The sequence below is a fragment of the Canis lupus genome, chromosome X (genome assembly GCF_048164855.1).
Source record: "Canis lupus baileyi chromosome X, mCanLup2.hap1, whole genome shotgun sequence".
Lineage (NCBI taxonomy): Eukaryota > Metazoa > Chordata > Mammalia > Carnivora > Canidae > Canis > Canis lupus.
In genome coordinates, this window is record NC_132876.1 from 58,816,745 (window position 1) to 58,836,509 (window position 19,765).

The following is a 19,765-nucleotide window of genomic DNA, read 5'->3' on the forward strand; positions in this document are numbered from 1 at the left end:
CAAGAGCCCTACCAAGTTCTTACAGTGGTTACTGAAGAAAAATCCCCTTATGCTTCCAGCAGTGAGAGGCAAAAAGAACTATTTTTAAATGCACCAGAGCTTTCAGCTCTTAGAAGTCCTGATCTCAAAAAAAACTATTTTACAAGAGCCTTACCCATTTTTCTTATATCATAGTCTAACCTATTTAGAGGAAGAAAATACTCTAACCTGTTCTACCATCCATGTGGGAGTAGGAAAATAAAAATTCCAGCCCCCACTAGACATTTTATCCCACCAAGTGTGGGGAGAAAATCGTAGAAGTACTTCTGAAAGTTACAGTGGAGGATCACAGGATTACAGGCCTTATTTAAGGACCAATCATAGGAATAAAAAATGCTTACACTCCCACCAAAATTTACCATCACATCACTAAAGGCTTATTTACCAGAGTTCTCTTTACCTAGTACATTATATACAGCTTTCAAGAAAATATTATAAGGCATGCTAAAAGGCAAAAAAAAAACACATGTTCAGAGACACAGAATATCAAAACCAAATTCAGATATGGCAGGAATATTTGATTAATTAAAAAAGTAGGCAACATACAGTAACAGATGGGTAATGTAAGTATTGGAATGGAAATTCTAACAATCAAAACGAAAGGTCAGAGATCAAAAAAAGTGTATCAGAAAAAGAATGTCTCTGATGGGCTCATAAGTAGGCTGAACACAGCTCTGAAATATATGTCTGACTTTGAGTATATGTTAATAGAAATTTCCAAAACTGAAAAGCAAAGAGGTAAAAGACTGAAAAAATGGAACAGAATATCCAAGGACTGTGGGACAACCATAAAGGTAAATATTTTCATAATGAGATTACCAGAAGAAGAAGAAAGACAGAAAGGGACAGATAAAATATTTTAAGCATTAATGACTGCGAATTTCCAAATATTAATGTCAGATATCAAACCATAGATTTAGAAATCTTAGATCAATCAGGATAAATGCCAAAAACAAAAAACACCTGCATCTAGACATCATATTCAAACTGCACAAAATATATTAAAGGGAAAAAATATTGAAAGAAGTCAGATGAAAATAAGTTTACCTATACAGAAGCAAAGGTAAGAATTATACCCAACTTCTACTCAGAAAACATGTAGGTAAGAAGTCAGTATGGTAAAATATTCAAAGTCTTGAGAAAAAAAATCCCATGAACCTAGAATTCTTTGTTCTGTGAAATTATCCTTCAAAAGTGAAGGAGAAATAAAGACTTTCAGACAAGCAAATATTGAGGGAATTTGTTGTTACAAGTAGACATTCCTTGTTAGAAATGTTAAGAGAAGGGACACCTGGGCGGTTCAGCGGTTAGGCATCTGCCTTCCATCAGAGCATGACTGGGCTTCCTGCATGGAGCCTGCTTCTCCCTCTGCCTATATCTTTGCATCTCTCTTTGTGTCCCTCATGAATAAATAAATAAATCTTTTTAAAATGTTAAGAGAAGCTCTACAGGGAGAAAGAAAATGATAGAGGTCATAAACTTAGATCTATATAAAGGAAGGGAAAGTATTAGAAAAGGACAAGATGAAGGTAAAATATAAACTTTTGTTTTACTTATTTGGAATTGATCTAACAGATAACAGTGTGCTCAGAATAATAGCAAATATATACATAACATGTAGATCTTATGTAGAAGTAAAATGAACAACAGCAATAATACAAGTGATAGGATGGAGGAATTAGGAATATTTTATTATTATAAGATACTTGCAATTGCCAGTAAAGTAGTATAACATCATTTGAAATTGCACTTGGATTAAATGTAAGTATATATTGCAAATCTTAAAGCAACTATAAAAATTTATAATTGATAGGCTAAGAAAAGAGAAAATGAAATCATATAAATGCTCAGTTGAAAACACAAAACAGACTAAAGGTGGAAGCATCACTCATATCCACTGACAAATGAATGGATAAACAAAATGTGGTATGTTCACAAAATGGCATATTATTTCAGCCTTAAAAAGGAGGAAAATTCTGACACATGCAACACGCATGGGCCCTGAGGATACCATACCAAATAAAGTCACAGAAAGACATTTATGTGATTCCACCTAAATGAATACCTAAAATAGTGAGACTCATAGAGACAAGGGACACAGTAGTGGCTGCCAGGGATGGGGGAAGAAGGGGAATGAGAATCTATTTTATAATGGGTACAGAGTTTCAGTTTTGCAAGGGGAAAAGAATTCTGGAGATGGATAGTAGGGATGATAGCACAACAATGTGAATGTGCTTAATGCTGCTGAACTAACTGTATACTTGAAAGTGGTTAAAATTTTATGTTTTGTACATTTTACCATATAATATGGTCGCAAGATTTGTGTCCCCCAAACTTTATATGCTGAAAATCTAATCCCCAATATGTTGGTAATAGGAAGTGGAGAACTTTTGAGAGATGATTAGGTCATGAGGGTGGAGCGCTCATGAATGGAATCTGGGTCCTTACAAAAGAGACCCCAGGGAGCTCCCTCACCCTTCCCACCATGTGAGGACACAAGTAAGAAGGCACTGTTTTTGAACCGGGAAGTTCTTGCTAAACACAAAATCTGCTGTCACTGTGATCCTGATTTCTCATTTCTTGTCCTGATTCTCAACCTCCACAAGCAAAAGAAATTAATTTTTGTTTTCAATAAAAAATAAAATAAATTACATTACAAAGGCAGAAACATAACAGACGATAAAAATTTGAAAACAAGGGTAATGAATAGAAAACAGTAACAAATATAGTAGATATTAATCAAACTATACCAATAAAAACTGTACATTTCAATGGTCTAAATACACCAATTAAAAAATTGTTAGAGTGAATAAAAAAAAAACAAGATCCAACATTATGTTATCTACAAGAAATGCACTTTAAATATACAGGCACATATAGAATAAAGAAAAGGGACGGAGAGAGATATACTATATTTCCAGTAATCAAAAGAAAACTGGAGTAGCTATATAAATTTCAGACAGAGCAGAATCAAAGCAAGGAATCACATAATGATAAAGAGGTCAGACTTCCAAGAGGGCATAACAATCTTTAATGCTTATATGCCTAACATCACAGCATCAAAATACATTGGCAAAAAAACGACATAAATTCAAGAATAAATAGATAAATCCAATAGTATATTTTGAGCCTTTAACAATACCATTATCTGAAATGGACAGTTCGAGCATTTGTAAAATCAGTGAGGACATAGATAAATTAACAGCACCATCAATAAACTGGATATAATTGATATTTATAGACTGTTTTATCCAAATATAGCAGAATACACATTCTTTTATCAATATAGACCACTTTCAGGATCATCGACTATGCCTTAGCACATTTAAAAGAATAAAAGTCAAAAAAAAAAAAAGAATAAAAGTCATACAGCATCTACTGTTAGGCAATAGTGGAGTTAAATTAGGAATCAATAACAGGCAGAAAGATATCTAGGAAATTTAAAAAATGGAGATTAAACAGCCTACTTCTAAATAACATGTGGGTGAAAGAAGAAATCTCCAGAGACATTTAAAAATTATCTTGAAAGTGGAAATACAACTTATATATATTTGTGAGATACAGTGAAAGCAGTGCTTTGAGAAAAATTTAGAACATTGAATGCATACATTAAAAATAAATATCTAAAATAAATAATCTAAATTTCCATGTTAGGAAACTAGGAAAAAAAGTAAAAGTTAAATCCAAGGTAAGCAGAAAATAATGAATTAAAAAAATAGAGAGGAAATTATGATTTAAAAATAAGAAATCAAGAAAATCAACAAAAACCAAAGCTTGGTTCTTTGAAAAGATCAATAAAATTTGCAAGCTTCATAGAAACTAACTAAAAAAATCCTCAAATTACTCATTTCAAAAATGAAGGAGGGAATATCATTACAGATCCTACTACCATTAAAAGGATACTCATGCAATAAGATGAACAAGATTTACGTTATTAAAGAAATTGAATTAATAATTAATCAATTTCCCAAACAGAAAGCATCAGTTCCAAATGGGTTCAATGGTGAATACTGCCAAGTATTTTGCAAAAAAAATTACACGATTTCTCTACAATCTCTTCCAGAATGTAAAAATACTTCCTACTCATTCTATGAGGCCAGAATTACTTAATATCAAAGCCAGACAGAGGATCAAAAGAAAACTACAAACCAGTTATCTCTCATGAACATAGATGCAAAAATCTTCAACAAAATATTAACCAATGGAAGCTAACAATATATAAAAAATAATTTATACCACACTCAAGGGAATTCATCCCAGGTATGCAAGGCTGGTGGTACAAGATTTGAAAATCAGTGAATGTATCCGTCATATCAACTGTCTAAAGAAAAAAATTATACTATTTTATCGAAAGATGAAAAAACATTAGACAAAATCCAAAACCAATTCATAGTGAAACTCCCAGCAAACTATGAATAAAAAGGAACTTCCTCAACTTGATAAAGAAAATCTATAAAAAAAAAACCCACAAAAAGTCCTTATAGCTAACACCTTACTTAATACTGAGAAACGTGAAGCTTTTCCCCTAAAATCAGGAAGATGGCAAGGATGTCCCTTCCTAACACTCCTTTTCAACATCAAGCTAGAAGTCCTAGATAATGCAGTAAGAGAAAAAGGGGAAATAAAAAGTATACCAATTGGGAAGAAATAAATCTCTTTGTTCACAGATGACATGATTATATAAAAAATCCAAAGGAATTGAGAAAAGAAACCTGGTAATAAGTGATTTCAACAAGTTTGGAGGATACAAAGTTAATATACAAAGGTCAACCACTTTCCTATCTATCAGAAATGAACAAGTGGAATCTGAAATTTAAAATACAACATCATTTATACTAAGAACTCCAAAAAATGAAATAGTTATAACAAAATCTGTAAAAGAAAACTCCTGAAACTAAGAAAAAATTATAGCAAGGTTGAAGGATACAAGGTTAATATACAAAAGTCAATTACTTTCCTATATACCAACAATGAACAAATGGAATTTGGCATTAAAAACACAATACCAAAAAAATAAATAAATAAAAAAAAATAAAAACACAATACCAGGGTGCCTGAGTGGCTCAGTCAGTTAAGCATCTACCTTTGGATCATGTCATGATCCTAGGGTCCTGGGATTGAGCCCCATTTTGGGCTCCCCACCCAGCAGGAAATCTGCTTCCCTTCTCCCTTTGCCCCTCCCCTGCAACTCGTTCTCTCTCTCTAATAAACAATAAAATCTTTAAAAAAATAAAACACACTACCATTTATATTAGCTCTTCAATAAATTAAATACTTAGGTATAAGTCTAACAAAATTTTTTTAAAGATCTATTTTGAGGAAAACTACAAAATTCTGATCAACAAAATCAAAGAACTAAATAAATGCAGAGATATTCCATATTTAGAAATAGGAAGATTTAATACTGTCAAGATGTCAGTTCTTCCCAATTGATAAATATATATATAATATATATAAAATAATATACAAATATATATTATTTGTATATATTACAAATATATACAATATATTTATATATATTACAATAATATAATATATATTATGAATATATAATATATATTTGTATTTATATAATATATAAATATAATATATAAATATATATAAATATACATTATATATATATATATATATATATATATATATATATGATATAATCCCAACTAAAATTTCAGCAAGTTATTTTGTGGATATCAACAAATTGATTCTAAAGTGTTTATGGAATGATAAAAGACCCAGAATAGCCAACACAATATTAAAGGGGAACAAAGTTGGCAGACTGATACTACCTGACTTCAAGATTTGATATAAAACTGCAGTAATCATGATAGAAAGAATAGTCTTTTCAAAACCATTAGGGAATTGTAAACTAAAACTCCACTGAGATACCATTACACACTTATCAGAATGGTCCAAATCCAAACCACTGATAACAAATGTATGATGTTGAGCATTTTTTTCATGTGCCTGTTAGGTATCTAAATGTCTTCTTTGTAAAAATTATTCATGTCTTCTGCCTATTTTTAATTGGATTGTTTGCTTTTAGGGTGTTCAGTTTTATAAGTGCTTTACATATTTTGGATACTAACCCTTTCTTAGATAGATCATTTGCAAATATCTTCTCCTATTCTATAGGGTGCCTTTTAGTTTTGTTAACTGTTTCCTTTGCTGTGCAGAAGGTTTTGATTTTGATGAAGTCCCAATGGTTTATTTTTTTGTTTCCCTTGCCTCAGGGAGGTTGTTACAGCCAACGTCAAAGAGGTTACTGCCTATGTTATTCTCTTGGATTTTAATGGTTTCCTGTCTCATATTAGGGTCTTTAATCCATTTTGAATATATTCTTGTGTATGGTGTAAAAAAGTGGAAAATAGCATGGAAGTTCCTCAAAACATAAAAAATAGAACCATCCTACCATCCATTAATTGCACTACTAAGTGTTTACCCAAAGAATACAAAAATACTAATTTATAGGGATATATGTGCCCCAGTGTTTATAGCAGTGTTATCTACAATAGCCAAATTATGGAAACAGCCCAAATGTCCATCAACTGATGAAAGGATAAAGAAGATGTAGTATATATGCACGATGGAATATTACTTATCCATAAAAAGGAATGAACTCTTGCCTGTTTTAACAACATGGGTGAAACTAGAGAGTAGTATTATACTAAGTTAATAAGTCACTTAGATAAATAACAAATACCATATGATTTCACTTATATGTGGAATTTAAGAAACAAAACCAATGAGTAAAGGAAAAAAAGAGTGGCAAACCAAAAAACAGACCCTTAACTACAGAGAACAAACTGATGGTTATCAGAGGGGAAGTGCGTGGGTGGATGGGTTATATAAGTGATGGGATTTAAGTAACACACCTTTGATGAGCATTGGGTATTTCTAAGTGTTGAATCACTAAGTTGTCCACCTGAAACTAATATTACACTGCATATTAACAAACTGGAATTTAAATAAAACTTAAAGAAAACAACAAATGTTGTCAGGATATGAAGCAACAAGAGCTCTCAGCATTGCTGGTTAGAATGCAAAATGACACAGCCACTTTGGAAGACAGTTTGGCCGTTTCTCACAAAATTAAACATATTTTACCATAAGATCCAGATCACATTCCTTGGTATTTACTCAAAGGAGTTTAGAACATGTCCACACAAAAACCTGCACCCAAATGTTTATAGCAGCTTTATTCCCAATTGCTAAAACTTGGAAGCATCCAATATATCCTTTAGGAGATGAATGGATAAATAAACTGTGGGACATCCAAACAATGAATTATTATTCAGCAGTAAAAAGAAATGAGCTATAAAACCATGAGAAGGCAGGGAACAATTTTAGAAGCATATAACTAAGTGAAAGAAGCCAATTTGAAAAGCTACATACTGTATAATTCCAACTACATGACATTTGGAAAAGGCAAATCTATGGAGACAGTAAAAAGCTAAGTGATTATCAGTTGTTAGGTTGTGTAGGGGCCAAGGGCAAGCCACCTAAAAATGCCACTTTGACATATTGATTATCTTAAACAAAAGTTACTTAAGAAATAGGCAGTGCAAGGACACAAAGATTCTCCTATTTCCCCAACACAGGAAATAAATCTTTCATATGAAAAGTACCCTCCCAGGGACGCCTGGGTGCCTCAGTGGTTGAATATCTGCCTTCCGCTCAGGGCGTGATCCAGGAGTCCTGGGATCAAGTCCCACATCAGACTCTGCAGAGAGCCTGTTTCTCCATCTGCCTGTCTATGCCTCTCTCTGTGTGTCTCTCCTGAATAAATAAATAAAATCTTTAAAAAAAGAAAAGTACCCTCCCTGTACTAAGAAGTAGAAACAGTCTTATCGTCAGAGATAGGATTTTTTTTTTAGAAATAGGAAATTTAAAACTGAGAAAGATATAGTAACAAGCATTCATAGTTTTTAACTAATCTAGTATCACAGCCCACATACTCAGAATTCCTTGCTAATTAAAGCTCCCAAATATCTGTTTTCTTTATCCTGTCAATTCCTCACAAGTTTATTGTCTTTTTGTCTGAAGAGTCTAAAAACTGCCTGCCTTGGTCATTTCTTTAGTTTTCAATTTCAATATCAGGTCTCCTTGCACATGTAACAAAACTTTCTGTTTTGTTTTTGTTTTACTCCTGTTAACCTGTCTCATGTAAATTTAATTCTTAGTTCAGAGGGAAGACCTGGAAGGGTAGAAGAAGAAGTTTTCCTTTCCTTCAGGTGAAAGGAGGAATGAATAAACAGCATAGAGAATTTGGGGGGCAATAAAACTATTTCATATGATACTACAATGGTAGGTACATGTCATACATATGACAAAACTCCTAGTATGTACAATACCAAGAATGAACCCTAATGTAAATTATTGGCTTTGGGTGTTAATTGTGTGTCAATTGTAGGTTGATCAATTGTAACAAAGGCATCACCATGGATTGGAATGTTGATTGTAGGGGAACAGGGAATATATGAAAACTCTTTTTTCGCTCTACTTTGCTATGAACCTAAAACTGCCCTAAAATACAAAATATACTTTTTAAAAAACAACTCAGACCTCTAGTTTCTATTATGATTGAGGAGGAAGATTGGGTTCCACAAATAAGTAGAATTCTTTTAAATAGAGATTCACTATTCACTTTATATACTGGATATTCAGATATTCTCAGTCCTCTTACCCATAGGCCATTACTAAAAATAAAGATCACCTTGTTTTGTCAGCTCAAGTTTGTTGGAGGCATGGTGGAGATTGAAAAAAATCACAGAAGCTTTATAATGCTATGCTTTTTTGGTGAAGAACTGCAATCTTTGAGAAAGCTAAGAACATCTGCTTTGGAAGAAAACTATAAAAAAGATACTTAGGAATTTCTGTAAATATAGTCACTTTCCATCAACCATTCAAAACAAAAGCAAAAGGTCTATAAGCAGACAAAAAGAAATTGATGGAAACAAGAAGAACACTTATACAAATTATTTCAAACTGTGGTGGATGCTAATACTGTCAAAATATTGCAGATATATGTCTAAAAAGTTGGTGCTTAACTACCTGCTAACTCTGACAATCAACAGGGAAAATTACTATTCTTCATGGCAAGAATGTGTTCCTAGTCTTTATATCTCCATGCTTTTTTTTTCTTTATGTATACTATACAACTATGACTTCTCACTTAGGATAAACTGCTTAGGTGCTTTAAATCTGAGCAATATATTTTTATGTGTGGGGAAAGATTGAAGACAAAAGGGGAGAAAGATATGCTCATCACACATTAATGATTTATTACCTAGTTAAGAAGTTCTTTGGTCTGGAATACTGGTGTATAAACCATCTGACTGTCATGATATACAAAATAGAATATATATATGTATATACATATAATATATATATGTATTTACATATGTACATATATATTTTCCGAAGGAGAAAGTCTATAGTTTTCATCAAATTTTCAAAAGGATTAGGACTTGTGACACTTAAATGTTTAAGAAATCGTCTATGCAACGCAATAGGTTGCTGGCATCTATAACAGACTGTTAAGCAAAACAATTACATCAGTATATCCAGTAATAGCATCTGAAGCTCTGAAAGCTAAAGCATCTCCCCAAGTGCCCAACTTACTATTTGAATGTAAATAACCTACTATGGTAAATTTGGTACAGGCAATCTATAAATAGTAGTTGTAATCATCCCAACCTGGTCTTAATTATCAGGACCAAATCTCCATCCCCAGAACGTGAATAAGGATAGAGACCGGGAAGGGTGGCATCGTTCTTTCTTTCTTTCTTTTTTTTTTGCCAGAAGTGTCTATAACTATCCTATTACTCAATATTAGCCTTGACATGAGATAAAGACAGCACAGCCAGTAATCTGTAAAATATAATTTAGGAAGCATTTGAAAGATTCTTATTCACAAATAAAAACTTTCTCTTTTGTTAATGCATCATATTTCATAACTGGTGATTTGTACCCAACCTTTTCCAAAATCTATCTATCTGTCTATGTATTTTTATTATTTCAAGGAATAGGCTATAACAGTTACTTGGTCTCTTTCCTGACTTTTTGATACCTACTATTCTTAATTATTTGTAATTTAAAAAAGTCCTTCTGCTCATTCACAAGTCTCTTCCAGAATGATTTCAGTATTGCATAGTCACTATAGCAGAATGATTTCCCTCTCAAATATCTTCTCCCATTCAGTAGGTTTCCTTTTAGTTGTGTTGATTGTTTCCTTCACTGTACACAAGATTTTATTTTGATGTAGTCCCAATACTTTGTTTTTGCTTTTATTTATCTTGCCTCAGGAGATATATCTATAAAAATGTTGCTAACAGACACACTGGAGGATGCTCAACATCACTCATCACAAGGGAAATACAAATCAAAATTACAATGAGATATCAGTCAGAAAGGCTAAAATCAACAACACAAGAAACAGCAAGTGTCGGCAAGGATGTAGAGAAAAAGGAGCCCTCTTGCCCTGTTCGTGGGAATGCAAACTACTGCAGCCACTCTGGAAAACAGTATGGAGGTTACTCAAAATGTTAAAAATAGAACTACCCGAAGATCAAGTAATTGCATTACTGGATATTTACTCAAAAAATATAAAAACATCAATTCAAAGGGATATATGCACCCAGATGTTTATAGCAGCATTATCAATAATAACCAAATTGTGAAAACAGCCCAAATGTTCCTAGACTGATGAATGGATAAAAAAGTGAGATATATATTATTCAGCCATAAAAAAGAATGGAATCTTGCCATTTGCAACAACACAGATGGAGCTAGAGAGTATAATGCTAAGTAAAATAAGTCAGCTAGAGAAAGACAAATACCATATGACTTCACTCACATATGGAATTTAATAAACAAAAGAGCAAAAGAAAAAAGAAAAGAGAGAGAGAGAGGCAAACCAAGAAAGAGACCCTTAACTATAGAGAACAAATTGATGGTTACCAGAGGGGAGGTGGGTGGGGCGATGCATTAAATAGGTGATGGGGATTAAGGAAGGCATTTGTCATGATGAGCAACAGGTGATGTTTGGAATTGTTGGATCGCTATATTGTACACCTGAAACTAATATAACACTGTTAACTATATTGGAATTTTAATACATGGATACATACATACTAAGAAGTGTGATTATACCTCAATAAAATAAATTTTATTTTATTTTTTTAATTTTTAAAAAGATTTTATTTATTTATTCATGAGACACAGAGACACAGGCAGAGGGAGAAGCAGGCTCCTCACGGGGAGCCCGATGCAGGACTCGATCCGTGGACCGGGATCACATCTGAGCCAAAGGCAGATGCTCAACTGCTGAGTCACCCAGGCGTCCCAATAAAAATAAATTTAAAAAATAAATAAATAAATAAATAAATAAAAAATTCCATGTCAGTCACATGGAATATTACCCAGGCATCCAAAAGAATGAAATCCTACCATTTGCAACAATGTTGATGGAGCTAAGGTGTATTATGCTAAGTGATTCTACAATTAAATCCACACCAAATGGAGTTTCTATGGGAATCTTTGTTAATTCTGAGGACAACCTGAGAGTTTTGGAAAGCACAACATCTGAACTAGACTAGAAATGCAACTTGAGGTCATGATCCATCTACATGGCTCAAACAAATAAACACATATAAAATGAAAGACTAAATAATGATTTTACTAAACACTGGCAGTCTCAATACCAGTTTATTCCTCTAAAGTCTATTTTAAGTCTCAAACTGCACCCAAACTTCAATAGATAATGCTAAATGAGTAATACTCCTAAAGTAACCTGTTTACACATGGTAATATCTTGTATATGCTATAATAACAGTTCCTTGAAAAATCCTCTGGCATTCTCAGGTTTTGTTTTTGTTTTTTTGCATTTTCAGTTTTAATGGTGCTATCTATCCTGTTCTAGGTTTTCCCCTCTAAATTAACTGTGTTAAAAGATCTTCAGTAAGTCAAATTATTATAACTATCTTTGGTTTTCTGTTCATATAATGGAAACCATTTACCTTTTTCTTTTTTTAAGATTTTTTATTTATTCATTTGAGAGAGAGAGAGCACAAGCAGGGGGAAACACAGAGTGAGAGGGAGAAGCAGACTCTCCACTGAGCTGGGAGCCTGATGTGGGGCTTGATCCCAGGACCTGGAGATCATGACCTGAGCTGAAGGCAGATGCTTAACCATCTGAGCCACCCAGGTGCCCCAACCATTTACCTTTTTAATAATGTAACTTACCACTAATCAACAACGGAATCCAAGCTGGATACCAATAAAGTATTGAGGTCTGGTGCCTATAATTTATAGCCTCTTTGTTTGAAATTACTTTCTTTTACAATTACTGTTATAAGAATATGCCAATATCACCAAACAAAAGTTAACTAAGAATGGCAACCTGAAAGTTTCTGGGCATTAGGCCGATTTTATAGGAAAAATTGAGAATGAAATACTAACATTATTTGGTCAATAATAACAAAAATATTTGCTAAGCACCTAGTCTTTGCAAGGTATTGTGCTGAGCGTTGTCAGAGATACAAAGATAAGTAGAATATTACATTTTGTTTTCAAACTATTTGCAATTTAATAGGAAAAAGATAAATACACACAAATACAATGACAAGTACAAAGTGCTTTGGAATGTAAAGAAAATATTACGGAAGCACACGGGGAAGAAGACATTTCTTCTTGCATTGGTATCTTATCAGTAGTTTGCAAATGCAAGGTCTAAACCTTATTTTTTTAAGATTTTATTTATTTATTAGACACACACACACACACACAGAGAGAGAGAGAGAGAGAGAAGAGAAAGAGAGAGAGGCACACACACACACACACACACACAGAGAGAGAGAGAGAGAGAAGAGAAAGAGAGAGAGGCTCCATGCAGGGAGCCTGACATGGGACTCGATAACGGGTCTGCAGGATCACGCCCCGGGCTGAAGGCGGCGCTAAACCGCCAAGCCACCGGGGATGCCCAAGGTCTCAACTTTAAAAGGAATTATTCAGAAAATAAATAGCAATGTAGCTGAGAAAACTTGGAATTTCTTTCCAAAAGCGGGAACCAATATTTTATTCCCTAAATTAGTGATGAGGGTGATGTTAAAATGTTTGTTTTCTGATGTTAAAAATTATAAAAGTTAGGATTAAAGTGTGAACCAAGAAAACTTGGGGTTTATTCTTCATTTGAAATTCCTCTGCATTAAAATAATTTTATTGACATAATTGAAATTATTTTTATAATAAACACATTGTGCTAGATAACTGTATGAACTTGATTTATTGGGAGGGAAATCTTACTGAATGGAATTTTATGGATGAGGAACTAAAATTTCAAAAAGATACTATAATTCTGTAATGATAATATATTATTTTCATCTTTGTAATACCTAATCCACTATGCTTAACACAACAGAATATATTAAACCAGTTTTACATAAGGAAAACTCTGCAATAGAGCAAAGTGTCATAGTAATTAATCATCACTAGAATAGTTTCTGTAACTAAAAAATGGTAAGCCCTGCCAATCTGTCTTAAACATCTCCTTGGTATGATGCTAATAAAGACAGCAGATAATAAAGATCTTTGGATCCTTCCTCTCTCTTAAATCACTGGGCATATTATTTTTAGTACATATTCATGTAAACACCAAGTGATCGAGGCAGGAATAGCACTTGCTCAAAGGTAAACTATATACCAAAGATAATAAATTATAATTAATAATAAAATTATTTAACTTAATTACATTTAACTCATCCTTTCATTGCATAAATTCCTTTACACAATCCATTCTCTTCAGTCAGCAATGGCTTCTTCCAATGTAAATCATATCTGTTAGCGCATTTTACTGTTTATTTAATGTCATTATTTTAGAGTATTTGATTGCTTCCAATATTTGCATATTATGTCGATTAAGAACAAAATCACACATTAATATGTTAATTTAAAATAATATATTAATTCTAATATTCATACAAAAACATTAATCAAAACAAGGAAATTATTCTTGGAATGTGTTTATTAAAACACAATGTTATGACCTTAAAGTTACAAATTTCAGGTTTAAATCTTTAATATTGAAGCATCCTCTGTAAAAGACTGCAAAATAATGTTTTTATGCACTAATATTCTGTGAATTCTGGTCAGCTGAGCCTGTAAGAGATGAAATGTGATGTGCAGAGCTAAGAGATTTCAAAACATCTTACCTTCTATCCACACATGAACTTCAATAGGAGAGGATGTCACAGTAGGATGTTGTGGAAGAAGATGAAATGATTGTGCCATGTCTCAGAATGGATGGGGAAAATCCTCTGGCATTTAATGTTTAAGGCTTATATTATCCAATAAGCTAAGAATGGAATAACAAAACTTAATCAGGTTCAGGTATCATCTATTCATACAGACTATATTATATTAACATATGCTGTCAGGTGTGGGAGTTTGAGATAAAGAGCCCACCATTAATTAGTTAACTAGTATGTATTATACATGTCTTTAGTAAAACACAAAAACTCAAATATAAATCTTAATGAAGTACTGATATGGTACAATGTGGATGAACACTGAAAACATTATGCTAGGCAAAAGAAGCCAGACATATAAGGTTGCATACTGTCTGATTCCATTTAGTTGAAAATTCATCATAGGTAAATCCATAGACATAGAAAGATTAGTCATTGCCAGGAGCTGGAGGCAGATAGGAAGAGTGACCGTTTAATGGGTACAGGGCTCCCTTTTGGGTTAATGAAAATGTTTTGGAACAAATAAAAGTGATGGTTGTACAACATAGTGAATATATTAAATACCTCTCAATTGCAGACTTTAAAATGGTTAATTTTGTTATGTAAGTTTTACCTCAGTAAGATAAAATTTAAAAGGCAAATATATCTGTATATATCTGACACAACTTCTGTCCAAAAATAATTGTGAATCTATTAAGAAGGATCAAAAGCACATGAACAGCATTGTTAATTAGCTTGAGACAAGTACTCTACAGAAAAAGTGCTAAGGAGTTTATGCTTAACTGCAAGGAAAAGAGACAGCTTCATGCAGAAGGTGCCATCTGAGTCAAGCCAAAGACTAGACAAAAAAGAACCTTGAGAGAAAAACGATAATGATATCTTCCCTACCGACATCAGGAATGTCTTGTGAGATCAATGAAAAGAAAAAAAAATGGGAAGGAGAACCCTTTTTAAAAATATAAAACAGGGGCACCTGGGTGGTGCAATCAACTAAGCATCAGATTCTTGGTTTCAGCTCAGGTCATGATCTCAGTGTCCTGGGATAGAGCCCAGTGCAGGGCTCCATGCTCAGTAGGGAGTCTACTTGAGATTCTGCCTCTCTCTATACCCCTCCCCCCAGCTCTCTCTCTCTCCTCTATCTCTCTCTCTAAAACAAATAAATCTTTTTTTTAAGTAAAACATTCATTATGGAAATGTGAATCATTATTAGTTCTGGTAGTTTTAAAACTCCAATTTGTTGCAGCTTGCAGTTTTCCTATCTGTATTACTCAGCTCTTGAAACCAAGATACAAAGGACACAGTAATGACAATTTAAAAAGTAGTGTTGTCTAATTGTGATAATACTGTCAGAATCAACTGTTTATCCCTTCCATTTACCATCTTTTTTTAATGATTTTATTATTTATTCATGAGAGACACACAGAGAGAGGCAGAGACATAGACAGAGAGAGAAGCAGGCTCCATGCAGGAAGCCTGAAGTGGAATTCGATCTCGGGACTCCAGGATCACACCCTGAACCAAAGGCAGGTGCTCAACCGCTGAGCCACACAGGCGTCCCTGTTTACCATCTTTAAACCAAATTTTATGACCTTGTATCTAGAAATGCTTTACAAATGTAAATCATTGATGTTCACGTTAAACTAATAGTCTATAATTATAGCTAAATCCATGCCTGAAAAAAAACTTAAACACGGGTAGCACTTTCCCAGTATAAATATGTATGACGAAATCAGATGAGTGGTGCTGCCATATTTTATTTCTTCACTCAGCCAATGAACTCAGGCTCTGCATTTCAGAGCCACTTGTTGAACTACTACAGCATATTTGTGTTTATCTTGCCCTGCAAGAAAACTGGGTTTGAATCTGAGTATCTTTTAAACAGCAGAAATGACAAGGGAGTGCTTTCTAGAGCAGCACTGTCCAACAGAACTTTCTGCAATATTGGAATATTATACATCTGCACTATTTAATATAGTAGCTACTGACCACATACAGCTATTAAGCATGAAAAATGTGGCTAGTGAGACTTGAGAACACAATTCCTAATTTCATTTAATTTTAATTGATTGAATGTGATTCACATTTGAATGTGATCACAATTCACATGTGATTACCATACTGCACAACACAATTCTAAAACCTCTAATCAAGCAGAGGGTTACATACATGGTAGACAATCTTAGACTGAAAATGAGGGCTGCTAGGGGAATAGGAAGAGCTGAAAGAATCTTAATGCTTACTATCAGGTTATCTGTAGGCTTAAAATGCACAAGGGAAAGGAGGGGAAATGAGTGGGAAAAATTAGAGAGGGTGACAAAACATGAGAGACTCCTAACTCTGGGAAATGAACAAAGGGTAGTGGAAGGGGAGGTGTGTTGGGGGGATGGGGTAACTGGGTGACAGGCACTGAGGAGGGCACTTGATAGAATGAGCACTGAGTGTTATACTATATGTTGGCAAATCGAACTTCAATAAAATTTAAAAATAAAAAAATAAAAAATAAATGCACAATGAGGGCAGCCCAGGTGGCTCAGTGGTTTAGTGCCGCCTTCAGCCCAGGGCCTGATTCTGGAGACCAGGGATCCAGTCCCACGTCAGGTTCGCTGCGTGAAGTCTGCTTCTCCCTCTGCCTGTGTCTCTGCCTCTCTCTCCTCTCTGTATATTCTCATGAATAAATAAATAAAATCTTTTAAAAAAATGCACAATGAAAGTGACAATGGGTTTACCAATACCAGCAAGTCCCTGGTCCTTCTCTGATTTCCCCTTCACCTGAGGTATGAAGGTAGAAGAGACTGTACAGAGTGGGGGCAGCAAAGGAAAGGAGATTTGGGTAGCCTCCAGTGGTGAAATGAATCTCCAATAGGTTTCAGTCACTCTGAAAAAATAAAAATATATAAGGTAAGACAAATATATAGTGAAGTGGGATCCCTGGGTGGCGCAGCGGTTTGGCGCCTGCCTTTGGCCCAGGCCCTGGAGACCTGGGATCGAATCCCATGTCGGGCTCCCGATACATGGAGCCTGCTTCTCCCTCTGCCTGTGTCTCTTTCTCTCTCTATCATAAATAAATAAAAATGTAAAAAAAAATATAGTGAAGTTCTCACATTCAGCAGAGAATGTTAAAATAAATAGATATAAATCTCATTTCACTCAAGCACATTCAACAATAATGTGCTTACTATGTGCCAGGCACAGGAGATTTCATTGATTTAAAGATGTGATTGTGTTTTATATAATTGTGCAACATCACTTAAAGTCCTCTGATTTCAAGGAAAGGGGTATGCAGTGGTTTCCCAAGTCTTTTCTTTTTTCTATGAACATTTACATACTTATTGAATGTATCTAAATGACGTTTTCTTCCTTTCAGCGTTTCTTTGTTCTTTCCAGTTTCTGTTGTTTTCTTCCTTTAATCTCAGTTCAGAAGAACTTTGCTCATTTTCTCCTCCTAATAGACAAATATAGCTATTTATTCATATAGCTATTTATGCAAAATATTCACCAAGGTGTTCCACTCAGCTTTAATAGAGTCCCCTCCCCCCATAAATTAGAAAGGAGGAAAATAAAACTGCCAAAACAAACACCAAGAAAAAAATAAAAATTAATGATATATGATATTGAAAAATCTCCCTCCTCGAGATTTCAGTGTCTATTATGAATATTCACTAGATTTTTAAAAAATTAAATTACATTCCTTTATGTTGAAAGGCTTGGGTCAGTTCTATCTCCTATGTAGGGTGATAAACTAGACGTTAAATAGTCCCTAATTGTTAGCATTTTAATTAAGCCTAATGTATTACACACACACAACCACAGAAGTCCTATTATCCATATCCTAGACAATAAAGTGTTAGGATTTAAAACAAACAAATTCTAAATTAAGTCATCGGCCTTTCCGAGCATGGTGGATTTCTTTTTCCATAAGAGAATAATATAAAATAATGCTGAGATGAATTACTATATTATTACTATAAGGAGAGAATCACTGACTCAGGTGATTTAAAAAACAGAGATGATAACTAACCAAAACGTTGGAATTCGACGGTTGGAATTAACTGCCATAGAAATGGCACAGAGATTGATGAGGCCTGTCAACAGTTAAAACTCTGTGGGAATTTTCCCTCATGTTTGAACTGAAGTCAGCCTCTTCTGAACTCTCGCACCTACCCCCTATTTTTGTCCTAGCTCTGACCCAGGCTGTTCCTGTGAAGGAGTCTCTGAAGACTTTTACCTCAGGGAGCATCATCCAGTCTACCACTGAATCCCAATGAGTTGTCAGTTGGCCAGTCTAACGGTCCCGCACACCCTTTTCCCCTTATTTTTCATAGAATAGTTTCCCAGCGCTGTTCTCACCCAAATGTCTGAAACTAGTCTATCAGGACCTCCATTCGCAATGTGGGGCTTGGAGGTGAGATTCAAGGCCAAGGTGGGCTTATTAACTGAGTCTGGAGGATCCAGAGGCCACGTGGTAACCCTCACACTCTCCCTGCCCCTCTGCCCAGGCAGTCCTTTTAGGCCTCTTCCTATCCAGAAGTACCCGCATTCATGTCAGACAGCGACGCCATTTAGGGCTTTCAAAGGGATGCTCCTCAGAAAAGTAACCACCTTCCTCTACAGCCCCATGCGAAGGCTACAGTAAGCAGTCTTTCTACTTGCCTCTTTCCCTACCCTGTCCGGCCTGACGCCACAGGGACAGGATCCCCTCAGCTACCAATCCGACGGTTGAGTCTGGTTAGGATAGCTCCCAGCTGCCCCGCGCTGCGCACGCAGGTCACCGCTAGTTCCAGCACCCGCGCGTTTCCGTGGGTTGATGGTGACGTAGCTCTTGCTCTACACCACACAGGGGAGGGGGCCGGTTGGTGGGGAGCTGGTCTTCGCTCTTACCGCCCATAATGGCTGTTGAAAGTTTGTTTTTCTTGTGATACTGCCCAAATGCCTGAGGTCGTGCTGTAAAGATTCTCATGAGAAGATTAAACACACACACACACACACACACACACACAATCCGAGTGAATATGAATTCAAGGAAAGAAGAAAACTATCCTAGAGGCAACAAGTGGTCACAGATTTCTCAATAAGAGAGACATTTGGTGGAATGCTGAGCTGAAGTGAAGACAAGCCCCTCTCTGGTGTTCATGAGAAATCCATTTTTTTTTTAAGATTTTATATTTTTAAGTAATCCTTTCACGCAACTACAAACCTGAGATCGAGTGGCATGCTCTATTGACTGAGCCAGCCAGACTCCCTTTTTTTTAATTTATGATAGTTACATAGAGAGAGAGAGGGAGGCAGAGACACAGGCAGAGGGAGAAGCAGGCTCCATGCACCGGGAGCCCGATGTGGGACTCGATCCCGGGTCTCCGGGATCACGCCCTGGGCCAAAGGCAGGCGCCAAACCGCTGCGCCACCCAGGGATCCCCCCTTTTCTTTTCTTAATGTGACTTTATAGACCATAAAACTGAGGCTCAGATTTGGGGGTAGGGAAAGGC

The 19,765-nt window shown here is 34.9% G+C and overlaps 1 protein-coding gene across 4 annotated transcripts in view; it reads right to left on the reverse strand.

Annotated features, from left to right (window-relative positions):
• Window positions 1-17,726, reverse strand: part of LOC140627314 (uncharacterized) — a 290,030-nt gene extending 272,304 nt beyond the window's left edge. For all 4 annotated transcript variants that reach the window (XR_012026135.1, XM_072815491.1, XM_072815489.1 and 1 more), the window contains exons 1-3: window positions 17,609-17,726; window positions 17,052-17,157; window positions 14,247-14,389 (exon numbers count right to left, since the gene is read on the reverse strand). Coding sequence is in view for 3 of the 4 variants with exons in the window: in XM_072815491.1 (XP_072671592.1) it covers window positions 14,247-14,325 (79 nt within the window). In the remaining variant the exon portion in view is untranslated. The remainder of the gene's footprint in view (window positions 1-14,246; window positions 14,390-17,051; window positions 17,158-17,608) is intronic.
• Window positions 17,727-19,765: the final 2,039 nt, after the last annotated feature.